The following is a 21,077-nucleotide window of genomic DNA, read 5'->3' on the forward strand; positions in this document are numbered from 1 at the left end:
GTGTGTGTGTATGTGGGAGTGTGAGTGTGTGTGTAGGAGTGGGGGGGTGTGTGTGAGTGTGGGGTGTGTGTGTATGTGGGGTGTATATATGAGTGTGGGGTGTGTGTATGTGGGGTGTATGGGGTGTGGGGAGTGTATGTATGGGGGTGTATGTGTGAAGGTGTGTGTGTGAGGGGGGTGAGTGTGTGGGGCTGTGTGTGGGTGTGTGTGGGTGTGTGGGTGAGCATGTGGGTGTGAGTGTGTGGGTGTGTGAGTGTGTGGGTGTGTGTGTGGGGTGTGTGGGGTGTGTGTGTGGGGTGGTGTGTGGGTGTGTGGGGGTGTGTGTGTGGGGCTGTGTGTGAGTGTATTCCTAAAATGTAGATGAACATCTTCCCATATAAAGTAACAGCCCCATTTCAATGGGCTGATTTCTTTTTTTCTTTTTTTTTTTTTTGAGACAGAGTTTCACTCTTGTTGCCAGGCTGGAGTGCAATGGCATGATCTCTGCTCACTGCAACCTCCGGCTCCTGGGTTCACGTGATTCTCCTGCCTCGGCCTCCCGAGTAGCTGGAATTACAGGCACCCGCCACCATGCCTTGCTAATTTTTGTATTTTTAGTAGAGACGGGGTTTCACCATGTTCGCCAGGCTGGTCTTGAACTCCTGACCTCAGATGGCCCACCCACCTTGGCCTCCCAAAGTGCTAGGATTACAGACGTGAGCCACCATGCCTGGCCTAACGGGCCGATTTTCTAGAACAAGTAAAGTACCCCAACCACGGCACGCTTGACCCAGCCTCTGAAAAAGAGCAGGTGCCGTATCTGTCTCTTCTTGATTCACTTTTCTTTCTCCTCCTCTTCCTTCTTCCTGTATCCATCAAAGGGTCTCTGTGATTTCTGTGTTCAGGAAACAGCTAATATCTTGTGAGTGGGTGGGAACAGCAACTGGGAAGAGGAGAGGGAGGGATAGGAGAAGTGACTGATCATTTCTCAGGGGCTGGTTCCCTGTGCCAGGTAAAACCCCAGTCTTAGTGCACTGTTTGCTGACTCGGCATGAGTAGACGAGACAGCATCTGATTAGTGTGATGGTCGTAGTAATCATCACCTTGGCAGGGGTGAGTTCCAGGTGGGCTGTCACCAAGTTGGGGATAAGAGGGAGTCAGAGGAGGGAGAAGGGCTCTGGGGTGGGGGCAGAGAGTGTAGTGTGTCAACCAGGTGTGTCAGCCAGGTCCAGGCAGCTGAGCAGGAGCAGCAGAGGCTGAGCCAACCAGCCTTCCCCCAGCCATGCCCTTTGTCTCCTCTCCTCTACCCTCCCTCTTTCCCCTCTCCCCTCTGCAGTCTCCCCTCTTTGTTGAGACCTGCTCTGGAAAGGAGGTGATTACACTCCTCCAATATAAAAGGGCACCATGGCAAGAGCTGGATAAACCACACTTGGTTCCCCCTTCCCAGGCTTGGTGGTGATTTGAACAAAAGACTGAGCCTTCAGTGAGGGGACTAGAATGCATGCTGTGAGCCCAGCACTCCTCAACCAGGGGGAGTGGGAACTATTCGGAGTAACGTCCTGGCACTTTCAGGAGGCCCTGCCTCCTCTGTCCCCTCAAGGGCCTCTGAAGAGCACAGAGGTGACCACACCATCATATGTGTGCCTCCAGGTCATACCTGGACAGCGCCACTTCCCCCTCCTCCGACAGTCAGCCCACCACCCCCTAAACCTCCACCCTCCTTGCCCCCTGTGTATGATTTGATGGCCACATCCTTTCCACAGCCTCAGCCTGAGCCTCTGAGCTTTCCTTGTGTGTCATCCAGAATACCAGATCCTACTGTCTTGGAATTCCTCTACTGTGCGGTTTAAAGCAAAGGAATCAAGTTCATACCAAAGCAATTAAAACAGAGCGAGCGTGCCTTACATCATATTTTCCCTTGGTTTCTTTCTTTCCTTTGGGGCCAGCTGACTGCTTGGCCACTGCCGGGCTGGGGCGAGGTTATTTGACACTCTGCCTCCGTTAAGCTTAGGTCATGGATGGTCCACTCTGTGGGAAGACAGCTTGAGAAGGGAGGTCAGGGAAGCAGGAGGCCACCATTCTGCAGAAAACAGAGCTTGGAGCCAGCCAGCAGTTATACTCGTTTTGTTCTGTTTGGGGTGTTTTTTTAAAGCCATAGGTTAAAAGATCCTGTAGCCACTGGGTGTTTTCCCCCTTTTTCTTCTCCCCATACTGCCAGAGTCAGAGCAGTCCCCGAGGTCTGTAAATCTGGGTGCTGTCCCAGCACCCCACCCTGTCATGGCCAGCCCCAAGGTACAGTTGGTGGAGAGGCAGGTTCTCGTATGATGCCATCCCCCTCAACGTAGCTGGTGGACGTGAATGCTTGAAAAGGTCACCTCCACCCAGGCCTGTCTCGCCCTGGCCATCAGTGGTAGGGTGAAGGCACTTATGGGCTGAGGACAACATAGGCCAGGGCAGGCAATGACACTGGTCTGAGGTGACACACTTAGAATGGCTACACAGTCTTCCGTCACTCCCTCTGTGGAGCTGAATTGAGCATCAACAGTAGCTGAGAACCTCACAGGCTTCTGAGCCTCCTCCAAAACACACATGCGCATACATGCAGCATGCATGCAGGTGAGCTTGCACACACACATGTGCCACACATGCACGTGCATGCGCACACATGCAGAGAAACGGATGCAAACCCAGGTATGTGGACAGCTGGAGTCAAGTGACCCAGCTCCCATCTTTTAAGACATGATCCACTGTGACCAAGACGTAGAGAGTGTCTTACTCCTGTCTAACTCAGTAAAGCCCACAAGGAGATTAAAGCTTCCAGACTGTCAGTGAACACTAGGGGTGTTCAAACTGTAATTCTCCACCCTCTCTGCATAGCTGGTTGGCTGCATCTTCTGGAGTCAGGCCAGTTTGGACTTGGAGTCAAATCAGGAGAGGCTGGGCATGCCCCCAGCCCTGGGACAAATCAGTATGAGGCTCCCCATCCGTTCTCTGAGTCGTGGCTGTGTGAAGGTTGGCTTTCCAGCTCCCTGTCTTCCCTTTCTCCTGTCTGCTCCCTCCTGCCTCTGGTTGCTGTACATAGCAGAATCGTTCCAGTGCCTGCCTAGTACGGTGGAGTCTCTGCAGGCCTAGACTGTAGCACTGTGTCATAAGCAAGGTTCATCCAAACTTGCTTAGAAGCAGCCTTGTTATAAGAAAGAATTATGATCCATTTGGAATCTGCAGACTTTGGAGGGTAGGCGCTTCTTTCTCTAGCTCTAAAGCATGAGGCTCTGGAGTTAGTGGGGGAAGTGCTGATGGAAGGTTGTGCCACGCATAGGTTGGGGTGGTGAGTGATTGACGGTCCCCGATGGGCTCCCCAGGCGACCAGGACAGAAGCTCCATGCGAGGGCTGCAAAGGGAGCTTGCACCAGAGCTGTCTCTGTAGAGGAAGCTCCCACAGCCCGACACACCCACGACACACACACACACACACACACATCCATACATCAAGCACAGTTGCAGCTCTCAGACTGAGTGCCTGGCCTGGGAACAGGGTGGTGGGGAAGGGAGGGGGAGGGGACAGTGGTCGCCCACTGAACGTGCATCAGCATCTGTACTCAGCAGGACCGTGTGTCTCTTTAGCAACCCCTGGTGCGACTGCGAGGCGGTGCCTACATCGGGGAGGGCCGTGTGGAGGTGCTCAAAAATGGAGAATGGGGGACCGTCTGCGACGACAAGTGGGACCTGGTGTCGGCCAGTGTGGTCTGCAGAGAGCTGGGCTTTGGGAGTGCCAAAGAGGCAGTCACTGGCTCCCGACTTGGGCAAGGTAAGGAATGGGGAGGCTAGAGGGGGCCTCTCTTGCCGGGAGCATGGTGCCGTGAGCACAGCCTGGCTGCTGGCTGTGAGCTCTCAGGCAGTCCTCACTTTCCCTCCTCCCTTTGGCGACTGCCTGGGAGAGAATCCCAGGTCTCTCCCTAGACAGAGCTGAAAGGGGTCTTGGAGAACATTGAGACCCTATTTTATGGATTTGGAAGCTAAGGCCCAAAAAACGGAGTAAACGTCCAAGGTGAGATAACATATTAGTGGCCAATGAATACTCCCCCATGGGTCTCCCAGCTCCTAACCCAGTGATCTCTGCTGCCCCACCAAAAAAGCCAGGGTTCTCAGGCTTCTCCTGCAGGAGAGGGTCTCCGAGTTCACCAGACTGAACCACTCTGTACAACAAAAGGACCAAATGCCATCTCACTTTTCCTCCCCGGAGCAGCCCTGCACACAGTCCCTCCCTGACAGCAGAGAAAGGGAACAAGATGCCGCCCTCCGGATGTCCTCAGACTAATTAAGAAAGGGCCTGCTTTTTATTAACTGTCCTGAACAAATCTTTCGTGTGAGCAAAAAAACAGAAGGAAAGGAGGCTTTCAAGTGGGTCTCTTGGTGGAAAGTGATGTTGCAGCTAGAAGACGACACAGAAGAGGCCATTTCCCCTCCCCAGGAAGCCTCACGAACACCACTTATCCTTGCAAGCCTTGGTCATTGAACAGGAGTTTTTACCCCAAACAGACTGTGCAGTCTACGAGTGCCCAGCCCTCCCCGAGACAACTGTGACTTGAGCGAGAGACGTCCTAGTCATTTCCTGGAATTTTTTTCAGCCTTGACCAGCAGGGAGGCCGCTGCAGACCGTCGGCTGCTATGGCTGGGAAAGGATGGGTAGGAAGCAGAATGGGCTACAGACAAGGGGTGGGGTGGCCTGTCCAGTGGGGAGGGGATATTTCCATAGTGTCAGATGTCGGGCCATCACCCCACAGAAAGGAATGTGGTGAGGTCGCTGATCACAGCCTGGAGGAAATGATAGTCCTCACTAGCCCAGGGCCTGACGCCACGTCCAGTGGTTTTTGGTGTGAGACTCTAGAATCCTGCATTGAACTTAACCTCCAGCTGAGTCAAAGACCGTGGAGCTTTCCCCCTTCTAGAAGTGGAGCTCATCTGTCTAGTGCCATTGGTTGTTTCCTTCTTCAGCGTCCCCACGTCCTGGCCTGCAATTGGTCAACTCTTGCAGGGTCTCCTGATGTTGGAAGGAGGCCTGCATTCCAGAGGCCTAGAGAGAGTCCTGGAATCATGGACAGTACTGCTGGAGAAACCTCAGGTCCTCTAGTGCAAGAAATGAGGAGAACAAGTCTGAGGTCACCCCAATCATTGCCAGCAGAGAAAGACTGAAAGGCAAGTCTTCTAACTCTCAGACGTGGGCTTCTTCCTTATGCCCACCTTGGCCCAGTCCTGTTCACGTTCAGAATGTCTCTCTGCCTCTGTTCTCCAGTCTGTGCAAGCTTCCAGGTGTGCACTGAAGTTTGGGGGTCTGGGGTGTACTCTGAGTCACATTGTGCCACCTGGGAGCTTCCACTGGGCCATATAACAGTGCTCCTTCCCTGGGCACGGTGAGCTCCTCAGGATCCCCTGGATCTTTTTTTGAGACAGAGTCTCACTCAGTCACCCAGTGCAGTGGTGCGATCTCAGCTCACTGCAACCTCCGCCTCCCTGGTTCAAGCAGTTCTCTTGCCTCAGCCTCCCAAGTAGCTGGGATTATGGGTGTGCACCACCATACCCAGCTAATTTTTGTATTTTTAGTAGAGACGGGGTTTCACCATGTTGGCCAGGCTGGTGTCGAACTCCTGACCTCAAGTGATCCACCCACCTCAGTCTCCCAAAGTGCTGGGATTACAGACATGAGCCACTGCACTCGGCCTCCCTGGATCTTGACTATCCCTGCAGTTATTTACTGATTGGCCAACGTGTGGGTTTGTGCTCTCCCAGGGCCCACAGGACAGAGTCCACTCATTCTGAGGAATAAACAGGCCCTCGATGACATAAACATTCCATTTATCATGGGTGTGTGCTATGTGACCTAATTATTTCACTGCCCAGAGCAGCCAGAGGTTTCCAGGGGCCTGCAGAACTCTAGGAGAAAGAGGCATTTGGCATTTTTGATGCTGTCCTGCAAAGAACCAGTGGATGATTGATCGTCTCCTGTCATGCTGGGCGGGGTAACTCCAGTAGGCAGAAAGGGAAAAGTACCACATTTAATATCAAGTCACAGAGCAGACAGGGTCAGCCCCTCAGCCCTGGCTCTAGCTGATGGACTGAGTGACCACACCCACAGCCAGGAGACGTGAAAGGGCAATGACTGGGAGTCGGGCAATCTGAGTCCTCCTCCCTGCCCGGCCACCTGCTTGCTTGGTGACCTTGAGCAACCTTCTGGGCCTCAGATTCTTCACTGTGAAACAAGGTGGCTGGACGCACAGCACCTGCAGCTCTGACTGGCTCCAGCCTCGCCAGCATAGATGTGAGGTCCTGGTCAGGCTCTGCTCTCTGTGCCTCAGGACTCCTGCCCACATCGGGACTCCAACTGCCTATTGGTGCCTCCACCTCCCTGCAAGGCTGCATGCCACATGAGGGCGCACATGTATCTGTATCTCTGTGTCCTTAGTGCCAAGTCTGCCAGCACGCAGCGCTCCAGAGCTGTTGACGTTGTAAAGAAGGAATGAATGTGTTCCAGTTGAATCAGTAGGATCAGCAGAACAAATACTTGGTGAAGAAGTTGCAGCATTAGACAAGTTCCAACACTAGACCAGTGCTGTCCGATAGAAACAGAACAGGACTCACGCCTGTAATCCCAGGACTTTGGGAAGCAGAGGCAGGAGGATCACTTGAGCCTGGGAGTTCAAGACCAGCCTCGTCAACATAGTGAGACCCCCCTCTACAAAAATTTTTTAAAAATTAGCCAGGCATGGGCAGGGTGTGGCGGCTCACGCCTGTAATCCCAGCACTTTGGGAGGCTGAGGCAGGCAGATCACGAGGTCAGGAGAGCGAGACCATCCTGGCTAACATGGTGAAACCCCGTCTTCACTAAAAGTACAAAAAAGTAGCGCGGTGGTGGGCGCCTATGGTCCCAACTACTCAGCAGGCTGAGGCAGGAGAATAGCGTGAACCCGGGAGGCGGAGCTTGCTGTGAGCTGAGATCGTGCCACTGCACTCCAGCCTGGGCGGCAGAGGAAGACTATGTCAGAAAAGAAAAAAGAAAAGAAAAGAAAAGAAAAATTAACCGGCATGGTGGCACACACCTGTGGTCCCAGCTACTCCGAAAGCTGAGGTGGGAGGATCACTTGAGCCCGGGAGGTAGGCTGCAGTGAACCATGATCACATCACTGCACTCCAGCTTGAGTGACATAGTGAGACTCTGTCTCTCAAAAAGAAAAGAAATAGAACAGGAACCACGCATGTTACTTTGCATTTTCTAGTAGCCACAATAAAAGATGATATTAACTTTAATAACGTATTTTCTTTAAACCAGTGTATCCAAAATATTATTTCAACATGTAATCAATATGAATGCTATTAATGAGATCATTTGCATATTTGGTGCTAAGTCTTTGAAATCCAGGATGTATTTGACACCAGACATCTCAGTTTGTCTGCATTCCTGAGTAGACAAACTGGCTGGCTACATTTCAAGTGCTCCATAGCCACATGTGGCTGGTGGCTCCTGGACTGGAGGGGGCGGCTCCCCAGTTTTACAGGAGTGGCTTGAAAACCCTTTTGCATGCAATCCCCAAGAAGGAATGCATGTGACATGTAAAACTCCAGCAAAGGTTTTCTAAACAAGAGCTTAGCTTTACAACATGCAGAACCCGTGACATGTCCTGTTCTGTTCTCTTGTGCTTCCTACAATCTGATTGTAACCAGCTTAGTTGACAGTTCAGGCCACTCATTGGCCTGGACCCATGGAAGCCATAACACTGCTCTATGATGTTAGACATGGCTTTTCCACCACGCCCTAATTCTGCCTCAAGCCTTGTGGTCATGTAGGCCAGGGTTTGTATGTGGAGAAGAACAGAGCCAAGGTGGAGATGGGGAAGGCACCGTGAGGAGGAGCAATTCAGGGGTGCCCCAGAACCCAGGAATAGGTGACAGCTGCAGGTCAAGGTGCAGAATGCCAAGCCCAGGTCAGCAGAAGGAAGCAGAAGCCCACAGACACCATGGGCACGCTGAAGCCAGATGCCCAGTCTGGTGTCCTTCGGAGTGTCTTCCACCCTGCCCAACCCCCCACGGAACTCAGTGGGGCAGGAAAAGGGTGAGCCATGCTGGGCCTCTTTCTCTGTGCCGTTCCTTGGATGCACCATGGGTATACGTGCTTCAGGAGGGAGGCCCTGCCCCCCAGGGCCTCGTCCCCAGATGTCTGAGACAGCCGCTCAAGTTTACATAGAAATTCAGCCAGAAGGAGACCAACCAGTTGAGTCTGAGGCATGCTAGGCTCTTAAGTTGGCTTTACCTGTCCTGTCCAGTCTTGAGCTCTAGTCTTAGCAATCTACAAACATTGGTTAAGTGCTCTTCAGCCTGGATCTTGGAATGGAGAATTCATTTATTCCACAAATACTCCGCTCTCCAGGAGCTTATGTCAAGTGGGAGAAATAAGAAATAACCTTAATCAGGCCAGGCATGGTGGCTCAACGCCTGTAATCCCAGCACTTTGGGAGGCCAAGGCAGGCAGATCACTTGAGGTCAGGAGTTAGAGACCAGCCTGGCTAACATGGGGAAACCCCATCTCTACTAAAAATACAAAAATTAGCTGGGCACAGTGGCTCACACTTGTAGTTCCAGCTACTTGGTAAGCTGAGTCAGGAGAATTGTTTGAACCTGGGAGGCAGAGGTTGCAGTGAGCCGAGATCATGTCACTGCACTCCAGCCTGGGCAACAGCGCAAGACTTCATTCCCCCCACCACCGCCCCCTGCAAAAAAAAAAAAATCCCAACCTGGCAAAACACATATTATAATTAATTGGCCTTTTACAGATGAGGAAGGTAGAGGTAAAGCTTTTATCATTCTCCAAGGATTCAACCTAATCTTCAACCTCAAGCTGAATTCAATCTCAGGCTGCCTGCCCAGCTCATTGCCGCTTGAGCAAGATGTGTAACAAGCAAAAGTTCAGACAAGTGGGAGTTCTTTCAAGCTGCACCATGAAGGAGGATGGAGGTTTTTCTTCAAGGCAGGCTTCTCCTTAGATGGAGGCAGAAAGAGGGCAGTCCAGGAGGCAGGAGACAGCGAGGGCCTCCCAAGAGGGAGGAGAGCTCGGGCGTTTGGACCGGATCAGCCCAGCTGTTTCCCAGACAGAACCTTCTGCTCTTTCCCAACGTAAGGTTTTCTCTCCTGACTGTCTCTGTGCCCATGAACTGTGGGCCTTGCTTGCTTCCTGGGCTCTGATTAGGATCGGTGCCTTGTCACAGCCTTTCCATGCTAGTCCTTTGATGCTTCCAGCCGCCATCACCAATGCGTTTTTATGCGTTTTATAACATTCCAAGGAATTGGAAGCATCATTTATGAGTTTCCAAGGAAATAGAAACTTGGCTCCTGCCTGCTAATATGGGTTGATCTAGAAGTTGGTTTTTGGCCTCAGTAAGCCTCGATACCAGCCGTCTCCAGAACCCCCCGGCAGAGTCGAGGGCCCTCCTTTGAGCCCCAGAGCACCTGTTGTGAACTTCATCTTTGTTACTGACCACGTCATATCACAAGCCTTTGTGTAAGCTCTGCCTCCCCTGGGAACTGGGAGCTCTTCGGGGCAGGGGCCTGCCTTACCCATCTTTAAATCCACAGCCCCTAGCAGGGAGGCAGAAGGTATCAGGTGTGGTATCTATGCCTGTATCACTAGCTCCTGAGTACTGGACTGTGCTCTGTGATTTCCCTTCACTCCATCCATACCTTTATTTTGAAATCCCTTTTTCTAACTCAATCCAATTTGTACATGCCATCTGTTTCTTGCAGGGACCCTTACAGATGCAGCAGTAGTCGTACCTTTGAGATTCATAAATGCATGGAACATTAAAGTCGGGAAGGAAACGTATACTTCTAGTCCAATTCCTTTGGACTAGAAAAAGAATGAGAGAAAACTGGTATTCAGAGAGGCTGAGTGATCAGCCAAGGTCACACAGCAAATTAGTAGCAAACTTTATTTGCTCTTATGGGATAAGTGAATCCCAAGAGAATTGGCACTGTTCTCTCTGGAGAGAAGAGGCTTGGGTCACTGAGCTGATTATGAGAGGCAGTGGGGAGAGTTCTGAGGATGGGAGAGGCATGTTCTTATTGTCCAGGGCTTTCTTGCCAATCCAGAAAGTTTCCTTCCAAAGCTTTCATAGCGCCTGTTTATTCTCCCTCTGCAGGGATTGGACCCATCCACCTCAATGAGATCCAGTGCACGGGCAATGAGAAATCCATCATAGACTGCAAGTTCAACGCCGAGTCTCAGGGCTGCAACCACGAGGAGGACGCTGGTGTGAGATGCAACACCCCTGCCATGGGCTTGCAGAAAAAGGTGAGGGAACTGGACACTTAGAGGAGACTATAACTGAGGCCGCAGAAAGTACAGCCACAGAGCTCTGGGGTGAACCCAGGAAGTGACCAGGCACTGCTGCTAGTACTGCTGCAGACATTGCCACTTGGCATTTGCAATGTTTCGTTCCCCCTCTGAACTTCGGGCCTGGCCCTGGCGTGGCAGCAGGTGCAAGCCCCTGTGTGCAGTGTGAACTGGAAAGGCCCTGCCTCCTTGCATGTTAACATCTGATTTGAGTTACCTCACGTCTGCCTCACCACCTCCAAAGACAGGCGTAGGACCGGCTAGCCATCACCTTATCAAAACACAGTGCAGCCTGGCTGTGCTCTGCTGGCTGGAGGCGTTGTTTTCTCTATTCATGTTCAGAAAAAAAACTGGGCTGCCACACACTTCGTTCCGTTCTTTAAAACTCTGTGCTGCTGCCACTGAGAACCAAAGGAACAGGAAAAGGGAAATGCCTGGGCTGTTTTAAGAGACTTGGAGAGGGCCTGACCTTCCCTGGCATCCTCCTTGGGTGAGGAGGTGGAGAGGATGAGGACAGAGGCTCCTGGCTGACCACGAAGTCCCATAGGCTCCATTGTCATTGTTGAGATTAGACCCCGCTCACCAGAAAGCTGCACGGTTTCCAGGATGCTGGCGCCCTGCGTGGGGCCCTGGGAATGGCAAGCTGCGTCCTTTGCTGAGTTAGAACTGCATGCCAGCTACACTGTGTGCTCCAGTCTTCTCTAGAAAATGGGAAAAGCCCCCCAGTGCATGAAGTGTCCAGATTCCTTCCGGAAGAGTCAACCCTTCTCTCTGTCATGGAGGCCATCGCAGGCCTGGTCAGCCTTAACGTCTTGGAGCCTTGGGAAGTGCCCTTGATGACCACGTGTTTTCCTGGCCCCAGAGGCAACGAGGCAGCCACATTCTGCAGCCAGAGCCTCTGAGACTTGCCTTGGCTTTAGGACCTAGAGCAGGAACACTGCTCTGGCTCAGGCAAGAGATGAGGGAGGGTAGGGAAGGACTGGAGGAAAGTGGATGCATTGGAGAGAGACGAGAGATAAAACCCACAGGTGAAGACTTTGATAGGATGTGAGATAAGAGAGTGGGAGATGTCAAGAATTGCTCCTCTGTTTCTGGCTTGAATAACAGCAGATTCAGGAGCCCAGCAAACTATGATGTGTGGCTAAGCCCACCCCTCCTCCTGGTTTTTTATTCATTTGTTTTTTGAGACAGGGTCTTGCTCTGTTGCCCAAGCTGGAGTGCAGTGGTATGATCATAGCTCACTGCAACCTGAAACTTCTGGGCTCAAGGGATCCTCCCACCTCCCGAGTAGCTGCAACTACAGGTGTGTGCCACCATACCTGGCTCATTTTTTCAAGTTATTTTTTGTAGAGATGGGATCTCGCTGTGTTGCATAGGCTGGTCTCAAAATCCTGGGCTCAAGTGATCCTCCCACCTTGGCCCCTCAAAGTGCTGGGATTACAGGCATGAGCTACCATACCCAGCCTGTTTTTTAAAATAAAGCTGTATTGAACATGGCCACACCCAGTCATTTAGGGTAAAGAGAAAAGACAAGTTCAGATTTGTGATCTCTGAGATACCAAGTGGAGTTGTCAAACAGGCAGCTGGTCAAACAGGTGGGTCTCAGAGAGACCAGCAGGGGAGCCATGGGACAAGATGCCAGCAGGCTCTGAAACCTGCCAGGTAGGGGTTGTGGCAAAGAGAAACAGGCCCAGGCAGAAGTCTTGTGAGATTCCAACATGTCAAGGTCCCGAGAGCACCATCCTTCCAAAGAGCAGCCCCCACTGATAGGCTCCTGGGGAGCAGCGTCAGCTTCTGCTGTGGTGCTCAGTGGAGTCACTGGACCTCCCCAGCTGCTTAGGGTGCCTGGGGTGGGGACCTCACTATAAGACCACGCTAGGCGGCTGGACGCGGTGGCTCAAGCCTATAATCCCAGCACTTTGGGAGGCCGAGACGGGCGGATCACAAGGTCAGGATATCGAGACCATCCTGGCTAACACGGTGAAACCCCGTCTCTACTAAAAAATACAAAAAACTAGCCGGGCGAAGTGGCAGGCACCTGTAGTCCCAGCTATTCGGGAGGCTGAGGCAGAAAAATGGCATAAACCCGGGAGGCGGAGCTTGCAGTGAGCTGAGATCCGGCCACTGCACTCCAGCCCAGGCGACAGAGCGACACCCCGTCTCAAAAAAAAAGACCACGCTAGGCATGGTACTGCCATCAGGGGGCTGCCAAGAGTGCTGCTGAATCTGAGTGTGTGTGTCCCGGGCAGCAGCACCTGGCTTAGGACTCCAGGACACTGAGGCTGATGGCAGTGTAGTGGGGAAGCTCCCTTGTCCCTCTTGGTGACCGTGGCCTTCCTTTGTGTCTGCAGCTGCGCCTGAACGGGGGCCGCAATCCCTATGAGGGCCGAGTGGAGGTGCTGGTGGAGAGAAACGGGTCCCTTGTGTGGGGGATGGTGTGTGGCCAGAACTGGGGCATCGTGGAGGCCATGGTGGTCTGCCGCCAGCTGGGCCTGGGATTCGCCAGCAACGCCTTCCAGGTGAGAAGCCCCGGCCTCAGACCCTGCATTCACCTTCTGTGCAGTCTGACCACACTGTCTTCAGTCAGCCCCCCTCTCCCACATACCTTCCCTAGCCGTGCAGGAAGGACTGAGCAAATTGCCCTGGATCCGGAGGCAGGGAGCCTCACTCTGGCCACCGCGCTGCTCCTTACAGGCCTGAGTCCTCAGGCAGGTCGCTCCCACCTCTGCTTCAATTTCTGGGCTGCAGAATGAGGGGCTGGGCTCTGCTTTTCATGGTCCACTCCTGCACTGCACACTGGGGTTCACCCTGAGCTCAAGGCTGATCCTGGAGGGGCCCTGATGTGCCTTGTGCAGAAGGAAGCAACTCAGTCCTTCAGGGAGGTGGCCCAAGGCTCAACCCCCCCTAAACACCTTAGCTTGCTCCCTTGGAAGCCTGCTCTGGTCTGAACACATTTCTCCACTGGCATCTGTGCCTAATGCATTCTCCCATTGACACGCTAGGTAATCTCCAGGACTTGTCACATCATCTGCACTTCCTCCAACTCCCCTTCTCCAAAGAGAGAGTGACTCAGCTGAGAACAGCTGAGCTCTGGTCCTAGTTCCCACCCTCCCACCCCATCANAACACCTTAGCTTGCTCCCTTGGAAGCCTGCTCTGGTCTGAACACATTTCTCCACTGGCATCTGTGCCTAATGCATTCTCCCATTGACACGCTAGGTAATCTCCAGGACTTGTCACATCATCTGCACTTCCTCCAACTCCCCTTCTCCAAAGAGAGAGTGACTCAGCTGAGAACAGCTGAGCTCTGGTCCTAGTTCCCACCCTCCCACCCCCATCACAAAAGGAGCAACAAAATAGGAGGCTCTGGGTCTAATCCCGACGCATTCCCACCAGCTACCTGTGTAATGGTCTGGGGCAAAGCAGCCAACCTCCCCTGCCTCAGCGGTCCTCCATGTGACGTGGAATGAATAATCCCAAGTCCTCAGTATCCTGGCTCTAAACACTTCCATTAAGCAGCTTACAGAACGGGAAGATGCTTGGAGACCCTCCTCTTATGTTGTTAATCCTGACTCCAGCTCTCCTTCCCCAGTGGCCCTTCTTGGGACCTAAGAAAGGGGTTTAGGGAGAGAAGAGGAGAACTCCCGCATCCTTGCTGAGCCTGACTGTCTCCCATGGGCTGGGTGGGTCCAGGTCGCTCTGATGGGAGGTCCTGAGCCCTGAGCAGAAGCCGCCCGGGGTCCCCTGCCCTGTGGCTCTTCATTCCAGCCTCCAGAATGGGCAGGCCTTTGAAATAGCTGCTTACGCCCTCTGGGAGCTTGGCTTCCCCAGGCAACGCAGTGTTTCTGCTAATACTGTTTATGACAAACCAGTGCACTCTCTAAATCTCCAAGGAGAGTGGAAAAACAGTGCCACGTTTCAAGGGAGACTTTGTCCAGATATTTTTCTTCCCGGTCAGCTCATTCCTAAGACACCTGGGCCTCAGCTGGGGTCATGAAACTGGCCTGGGACTGACATTTGTACCAAATCTGCCACGGATCACAAGCCCCATCCCTTCTCAAGTCCCCAGTTTTTCATCTGGAGGATGGAGGTGGGTATTGGTCAAGTTCTCTAGAGAAACAGAACCAATAAGTTGCATGAATGCGTATTTGTGTGTGTGTGTGTGTGTGTGTGCGCGCGCGCTATCAACCAACAGGACATATGAATGTGTATTTATATATGTGTGTGTATATCTCACACACACAGCATGAAGAAAGGTATTTCTTTTCAGGAATTGGCTCATCCATTTATGGGGTTGGCAAGTCTGAAGTCTGCAGAGTAGACCAGCAGGCTGGAAGCATTGATGTTGCAGCTTGAGTCTGAAGTCAGTCTGTGGTCAGAATGGCCTCTTCCTTGGGGGCCCTCAGGTTTTATTTTTTAACCCCTTAAGACCTTCAACTGATTGAATGAGAATCGCCCATATTATGGAGGTTAATTTGTCTTACTCCAAGTCTACTGATTAAAATGTTAATCCCGTCTAAAAACAGCCTCACATAAACATCTAGAATAATATTTGACCAAGTATCTGGGTACTGTGGCTTAGCCAAGTTGACACATAATATGAACCATCACAGGAGAGCTTAGATGAGATATAAATACTTCCAAGGCCCTTCCTATCCTGATGGTCTGTCTCTGACGATCCTGAGAAGACCTCTCTGAGCTCCAATCCTGCCTCAGCCTCCAAGCCCGAGAGACCTGAGGAACACAGCACCTGTGTGCTCATCCCGTTTCTGTACCTGACGGCCCCCATTCTGCTTCTCATTTTTCTCTACTCGAAACTTCTCTGAAGTATGAAAGTAAATCCTAACAGTATTTTGAAGCCCCATAGAGCAAAGGAGCCAAATAAATCCCAGCATCCTAAGCCTCGGATCTCCTCAGTTTCTGTGCAGAACTGCTCTATTAATTGCTCTTTAAACTGGGGAAAAGTCTAAATTCATAAGTTCATCTTTATAACATGTCTAACGATTGACATATGCAAATAGATTTCTTCTCTCCTGCCACTTCCAATCAACCAATAGCATCTTCGCGGAGCACTGTGTTGAGAAGGATTCTGAGATCCCATTCAGGATTAGAGGAGAGAGTGCAGTGATTGATTAGCAATGTCTGCCCTGGCTCAGGACTAGGAAGTAGGCAACCTGAGTTGTGTGCACCTGGCATTCCTGACATGCAGCCTTGCAGTGTTTGACCACAACCTTAGCTCTACTTCCCTGAGGGAGAGAGTGACAGAGTCCAAGTGCTAGGGTCAGGAGACCTGGATTCCCACCCACTCTGCCACCAACTAACTGCACAGCTTGCATAGGTGACTCTCTGTACTTTCTCCATCCGAAAAATGGGATCATAAAACGTTGGGATTTTTGTGAGGCTGCAAGTTGACAGGATATGAGAAAGTGACAGTTCAAGGTGATGTACCCACCATTTGTTTTGTTGGTTCTTCCAGGAGACCTGGTATTGGCACGGAGATGTCTACGCCAACAAAGTGGTCATGAGCGGAGTGAAGTGCTCGGGAACGGAGCTGTCCCTGGCGCACTGCCGGCACGACGGGGAGGACGTGGCCTGCCCCCAGGGCGGAGTGCAGTACGGGGCCGGAGTTGCCTGCTCAGAAAGTGAGAGCTCCTCCCCTCCCTCCCCACCGGGCTCCCGAGGGGACCAGAGTCCCAAGAGTTATTCCTCAAGAGACTCTGAAGCCTTGCCATGAGCCAAGCAATAGAGGAAGGTGGAATGAAATCCTAAGAGAGAAAAACTGGGGACAAGAGAGATGACCGCCACCCCAACCACGGATCGCTGTCTATGACACAGTGGGGAGAAAAGGGGGAGGGAGGGGCTGCAGTCTGTAGCCCAGGTTCAGTCACAGGACCACTGCTACCGCAGTGACCCAGGGCAGACTACAGGACTGAGAGCTCCTCCGTCATGCCAGTTAAATGAGAACGATGACACCTTCCATGGGTGTTGGCTTCTTCCCTCCACCTCCTTCGTGGAGCATTTCCTGTTTTCAGACCCTGGAGGTCACTTAGCTGCCTGGTGGTTCGCTGGGAGTCCTAGAGAGATTGAGCCCATAGAGGGAATGCCAGCCAGGATTCAGGATGACCCACTTCCTGAAGCCTCCCTCCCATGCTGAGAGAAGAGGAGCAGTAGACTACCTTTTGGAATGCTGTCCTCCTGAGCCCAAACCCTGCCCTCCCTTTCCTGGCCTTATAATATAAACCCACACATAGCCATCTCCATTGGGAGGCCCAGATACTGGCCAGAGAACTTGAGACCAGAGCCTGCCTTATTGGCTGATCTTGGAAAAGTGTGTCAGCCTCTGTGGTCTATAGTTGTAGTTTTCCCTGGAAAATAGAAATCAAGTGTGACAATAGGCGCAAGGGCTTGGTAAACAAAAATGCACTGTCATCCTGCCATCACAGAGAATGAGGGATTGAACTGAGCCCAGCATCTGCGTCTCCCACCAACCCCTTTTAGATTCACTAGCATCTCCTAGCCCTCACAAAGCAGGACCTCAGGGCAGGCTTCTCTGGGCAGACATCATAAGCTATCACATCCTGTGTGAGAGGAGAGATGGTGAGATCACCACCTTACCAGCTCCCCAAGGGAAGGCATCCCAGCAGAGAGGAACAGCCACTGCCCTGTCAGGGAACTTTTCTTTATTTATCAATTTATTTATATTTGCAATAGTCCATCTTTTCTAGAAGGAAATTAAGATAATACAAACCTAAATACAATTCAAGATAGCATAAAATAAAAACAGATGAAAGACAGGTGCTGGCAAAATGGTAGTGGCTTAAAATGGAGCCAGGGAGGGGTTAATTTTAAAAACGTGTACTAGGGGTTCTATACCTTTATTATGAATAGGTCATTAATTTCACAGTGAGCTTCCTAGCAGCCAGAGCAAAGAGAAAAGTGGTCACTAATATAACTAACAGTACCTATGAGATGAAAACTAACCCATGAGTCAAGAGAAACCCACAGCTCTAGAGATTAAAGGGAATTTCTCTCTGAGGACTGAGATTTATGAGATGAACAATACCCTCAGATTCTCATGGAAGATCCAAAAATAGTTTCGTGGGGCGATTTCTCAGAATGCTCCACAGCTTAGGCTGAAGCATCACTGGCAGTGTGTCTGCAGCGGGGCAGTAGCCTTTGGGGCCAGGAACACAGCGCTTGGCTCCTCTGGCCAAATGCATGTTAGAGTATTCAGGGAAATAAAGTAATTCTTCAGCAACCCTTCATAATATCTTATTCTCACCCCACCAATTGCATATGCTGGAAATCTACACATCCTCCTTGATTCTCCCTCTTCCTCACCATTCCATGTCCAGTCCCTCTTGATGTTTACCTTTCAGTATTTTCTCAACCTTCTCTATGTCTTTCCCTGCCACTGTTGCTGCCTGTGTCCAGATGACCACCTTCCACACAGCATCACTGCAAAGGAGATCCTCACAGTGACACGTGCCCCTGCGGTGGCTTCTCCTCGTCTCCCCTCCTCAAAGCCAGAGCCAAGACCACCTCCCACTTAAATCCCACCCTAGGGTCCCACCGCACTTCTGTGACCAGGGGCTCACACAGGGCTCGTGTTGTCCGGCTTCCTCCCAGGCCACCCCCACCCGTCCTCAGTGTCTGCACCACACTGGCTTTGGCCCTCCCTCGTGCCGCCGGGCCCTGGCGCAGGCTGTGTGTTTTGTCCCAACCTCATCCTTAGTGTTGCTTCCTCGAATCCCCACCCTCCTTCAGAGAAAAACTAAAACACAACTTCTCCCAAAGAAGCCTCCTGACCACCCACCCGACAGGCTCCTCCTGTTACAGTTCCCGTCATACCCCGCATTTCTCCTGCCAGCTCTTGTTCTCTTGTTGCAGGAGTCATTATTATGTGCTGCACATGTCTCTCTCTTGCTAGAGTCTAGGGTAGTTCCACCTCTGCCTTGCTCAGCTCTCTCCAGAGAGCCTCGCACAGTGCATCGTAATACTCAAGCCATGGGTAGGTGGAAGGATGCCACTTAGGAGTTCCGCTGCCTGCTGGATGCAGGGGAGGCCAAGTCCCCAGCCCATGGCAGGTGTTGAGATTGCAGGTCCCAGGCTCCCAGCTAATCACAGAACATGGTACGTTAATGATCTCTCTCTCATGAGCTGGAGGGAGAGCCCAAGTGGAGACCCCCATGCTCAGCTTGGAGGTATTCAGAGGGCCTGTCAACTAATACGAGGCTCACATGACACCCTCATAAAAATCAGCATGCCCAGAACACTCGGTGCAGGGCAATGCTGCATCTTGCATAGCCTCCAAGAAGAAATACTTGTCAGTAAATGGGAGCCTCCTGATTTACGGCTTCCATGCCCCACCCCACATGCCATCTGTGTGCACCCTTTCCCTTCCCTTCAGTTGCACACCCAATTCTTGTGATTGGATCTGCTCTCCAGAGGATGCCAGCTCCTTCAGTGAGCGCACAGGGTTTACTGAGAACCTGCTGGGCTCTGCCGCAGCCTATGATCCTGGAGCGGGAGGGGAAGAAGGGAGACAGAGCTCCCTCCATGTGCTGGTGAACTTGAGGGAAGCAAAACTCACAGACTCTGCTTGCTTAAAATTTACAAGCAATTCTGCCAAGCAGTCTAGGGGAAAAAAAAACTTACAAGCAACTTGTCAAAATAAAAGATGGCAGGATCTTGTGATCACTGATTCATATATGGCATTTTTCTGGGTACTAGAAATGCTCACTGAAAGCTCACTTTTAAAGGTAAAGCCTACAGTTACTCCTTTTGCAAAGAAGCTAAGCTTCCTAATACAATTGTTGAGTAAACGTAGATTGTAGCCATCAGTCATTCTTTTAACACCTGCTCTGTGCAGTGCGCTAATTGAGTAAATCAAGCGTTGTAAAAGACAGGCACCTGGGAAAAACTCCCCCGTAAGGCAGCAGTGTGTGCCGTGGAACCTGGAGGAACCTGTTAAGAAGGCAATTTGGCAATAGGAATCAGAGACTTAAAAATAGACAGTGCTTTCTCCTAGCAGTTTCCCTTACAGAGATATATTCTAAAGGAAAAAAATAAGTTATATGCACAGATTTACTACAGGGTGTTTATCACACCTTGTAACTGCAAAATTCCAAACAGCCAATATATCTAAACATATGAGATAGAGCTAGGAATTAAATATTATGTAGCCATGAAATGAATGTGCTGTAATGGATATATGTCAACGTGAAAATATGTCAAGATGGATTTTAAGGGAAACAGTATTAGCACACCATAACTCTACATACAATATTATACATGTTGGAAAATACATCATTTCCAGAAGAAGCAGACCAAGGTATGAGAGGTGTTCTTTCTCTCTGGGTAGAACAATCACATCGTTAACTGTTGTTTTTTGCATTTTGTTATTGAAAATTTGAAGCCACTTGAAAGTAGAATAATATAATCCATCCCCGTGTGCTCATCACTCACGTTTAGTGCTCACGAGGCACGGGATCTATTACCATACCATGATCTGTGCTTAGCTGGAAATTTCAACATCTGGCTCATCTGCACTGATAACTGAAGAGTTGTCAAAGAGGACTCACAGCAGGGGGAAAGGGGAATTTAGGGTCTTGCTAAACAAGAAGGTAACCTTGAGGAGCCCTTGAGCCATTCCAGAAGGTGGTGGTAGGCAGGAGAGGGGTTTGCCCCAGCTCAAGACTCAGAAGTGGGAGCCCTGGGGAGGGGTCTCTTGCCTTGTTGACCAGCATGCCGTCCTCCCCAGCCGCCCCAGACCTGGTTCTCAATGCAGAGATGGTGCAGCAGACCACCTACCTGGAGGACCGGCCCATGTTCATGCTGCAGTGTGCCATGGAGGAGAACTGCCTCTCGGCCTCAGCCGCGCAGACCAACCCCACCACGGGCTACCGCCGGCTCCTGCGCTTCTCCTCCCAGATCCACAACAATGGCCAGTCCGACTTCCGGCCCAAGAACGGCCGCCACGCGTGGATCTGGCATGACTGTCACAGGTAGGCCTGGCTCACCACCCTCCCCGCTAAGCTGCCCAGTGGACATCCTGCGGGCCTCAGATGGGAGTTCAGAGTTGCCAGGGTCACTTAGAGCCAAGAGGCTGCATGGTCTGGAGATAGGATCCTCCTAAGTGGGGGGCTTGCATCTGCCACACTGGCTGTCACATTTCCCGAAGCCGTTCTCCACTCCAAGTTCCCTGGCCTGCCGCCCCTTCTTCCTGCCTCCAACACTTCTAACATCAGGAAACACACTGTTTTGAGCGCCCATACCCTCCTTGTTGACCTTCAGCCCATGGTTTCCAAGTGTGTCCACAGGTTTGTGCGCTGCCAGGTACTCCAGGCTCTGCAGTTGTTGGACTCTGAGTTCCTTTAGAAATATTCCCAGCCGGGCACGGTGGCTCAGGCCTGTAATCCCAGCACTTTGGGAGGCCGAGACGGGCGGATCACGAGGTCAGGAGATTGAGAGCATCCTGGCTAACACGGTGAAACCCCATTTCTACTAAAAATACAAAAAATTAGCCGGGTGTGGTGGCGGGTGCCTGTAGTCCCAGCTACTCAGGAGGCTGAGGCAGGAGAATGGCGTGAATCCGGGAGGCAGCTGTTGCTGTGAGCTGAGATCATGCCACCACACTCCAGCCTAGGCAACAGAGTGAGACTCTGTCTCAAAAAAACAAAAAAAATATATATTTTTTATATTTATATATATTTATATTT

General features: G+C 51.5%; 1 protein-coding gene across 1 annotated transcript in view; it reads left to right on the plus strand.

The window, feature by feature from the left end:
- The window catches only part of LOXL2 (lysyl oxidase like 2), a 104,624-nt gene that overhangs the window by 71,384 nt on the left and 12,163 nt on the right, over positions 1-21,077 (plus strand). The window contains exons 6-10 of the mRNA XM_017885707.1: positions 3,604-3,787; positions 10,164-10,315; positions 12,709-12,876; positions 15,833-15,998; positions 20,120-20,363. Of these exons, the coding sequence (XP_017741196.1) occupies positions 3,604-3,787; positions 10,164-10,315; positions 12,709-12,876; positions 15,833-15,998; positions 20,120-20,363 (914 nt within the window). The remainder of the gene's footprint in view (positions 1-3,603; positions 3,788-10,163; positions 10,316-12,708; positions 12,877-15,832; positions 15,999-20,119; positions 20,364-21,077) is intronic.

This window comes from Rhinopithecus bieti, unplaced genomic scaffold (assembly GCF_001698545.2).
Source record: "Rhinopithecus bieti isolate Rb0 unplaced genomic scaffold, ASM169854v2 scaffold_315, whole genome shotgun sequence".
Taxonomy (NCBI): Eukaryota; Metazoa; Chordata; class Mammalia; order Primates; family Cercopithecidae; genus Rhinopithecus; species Rhinopithecus bieti.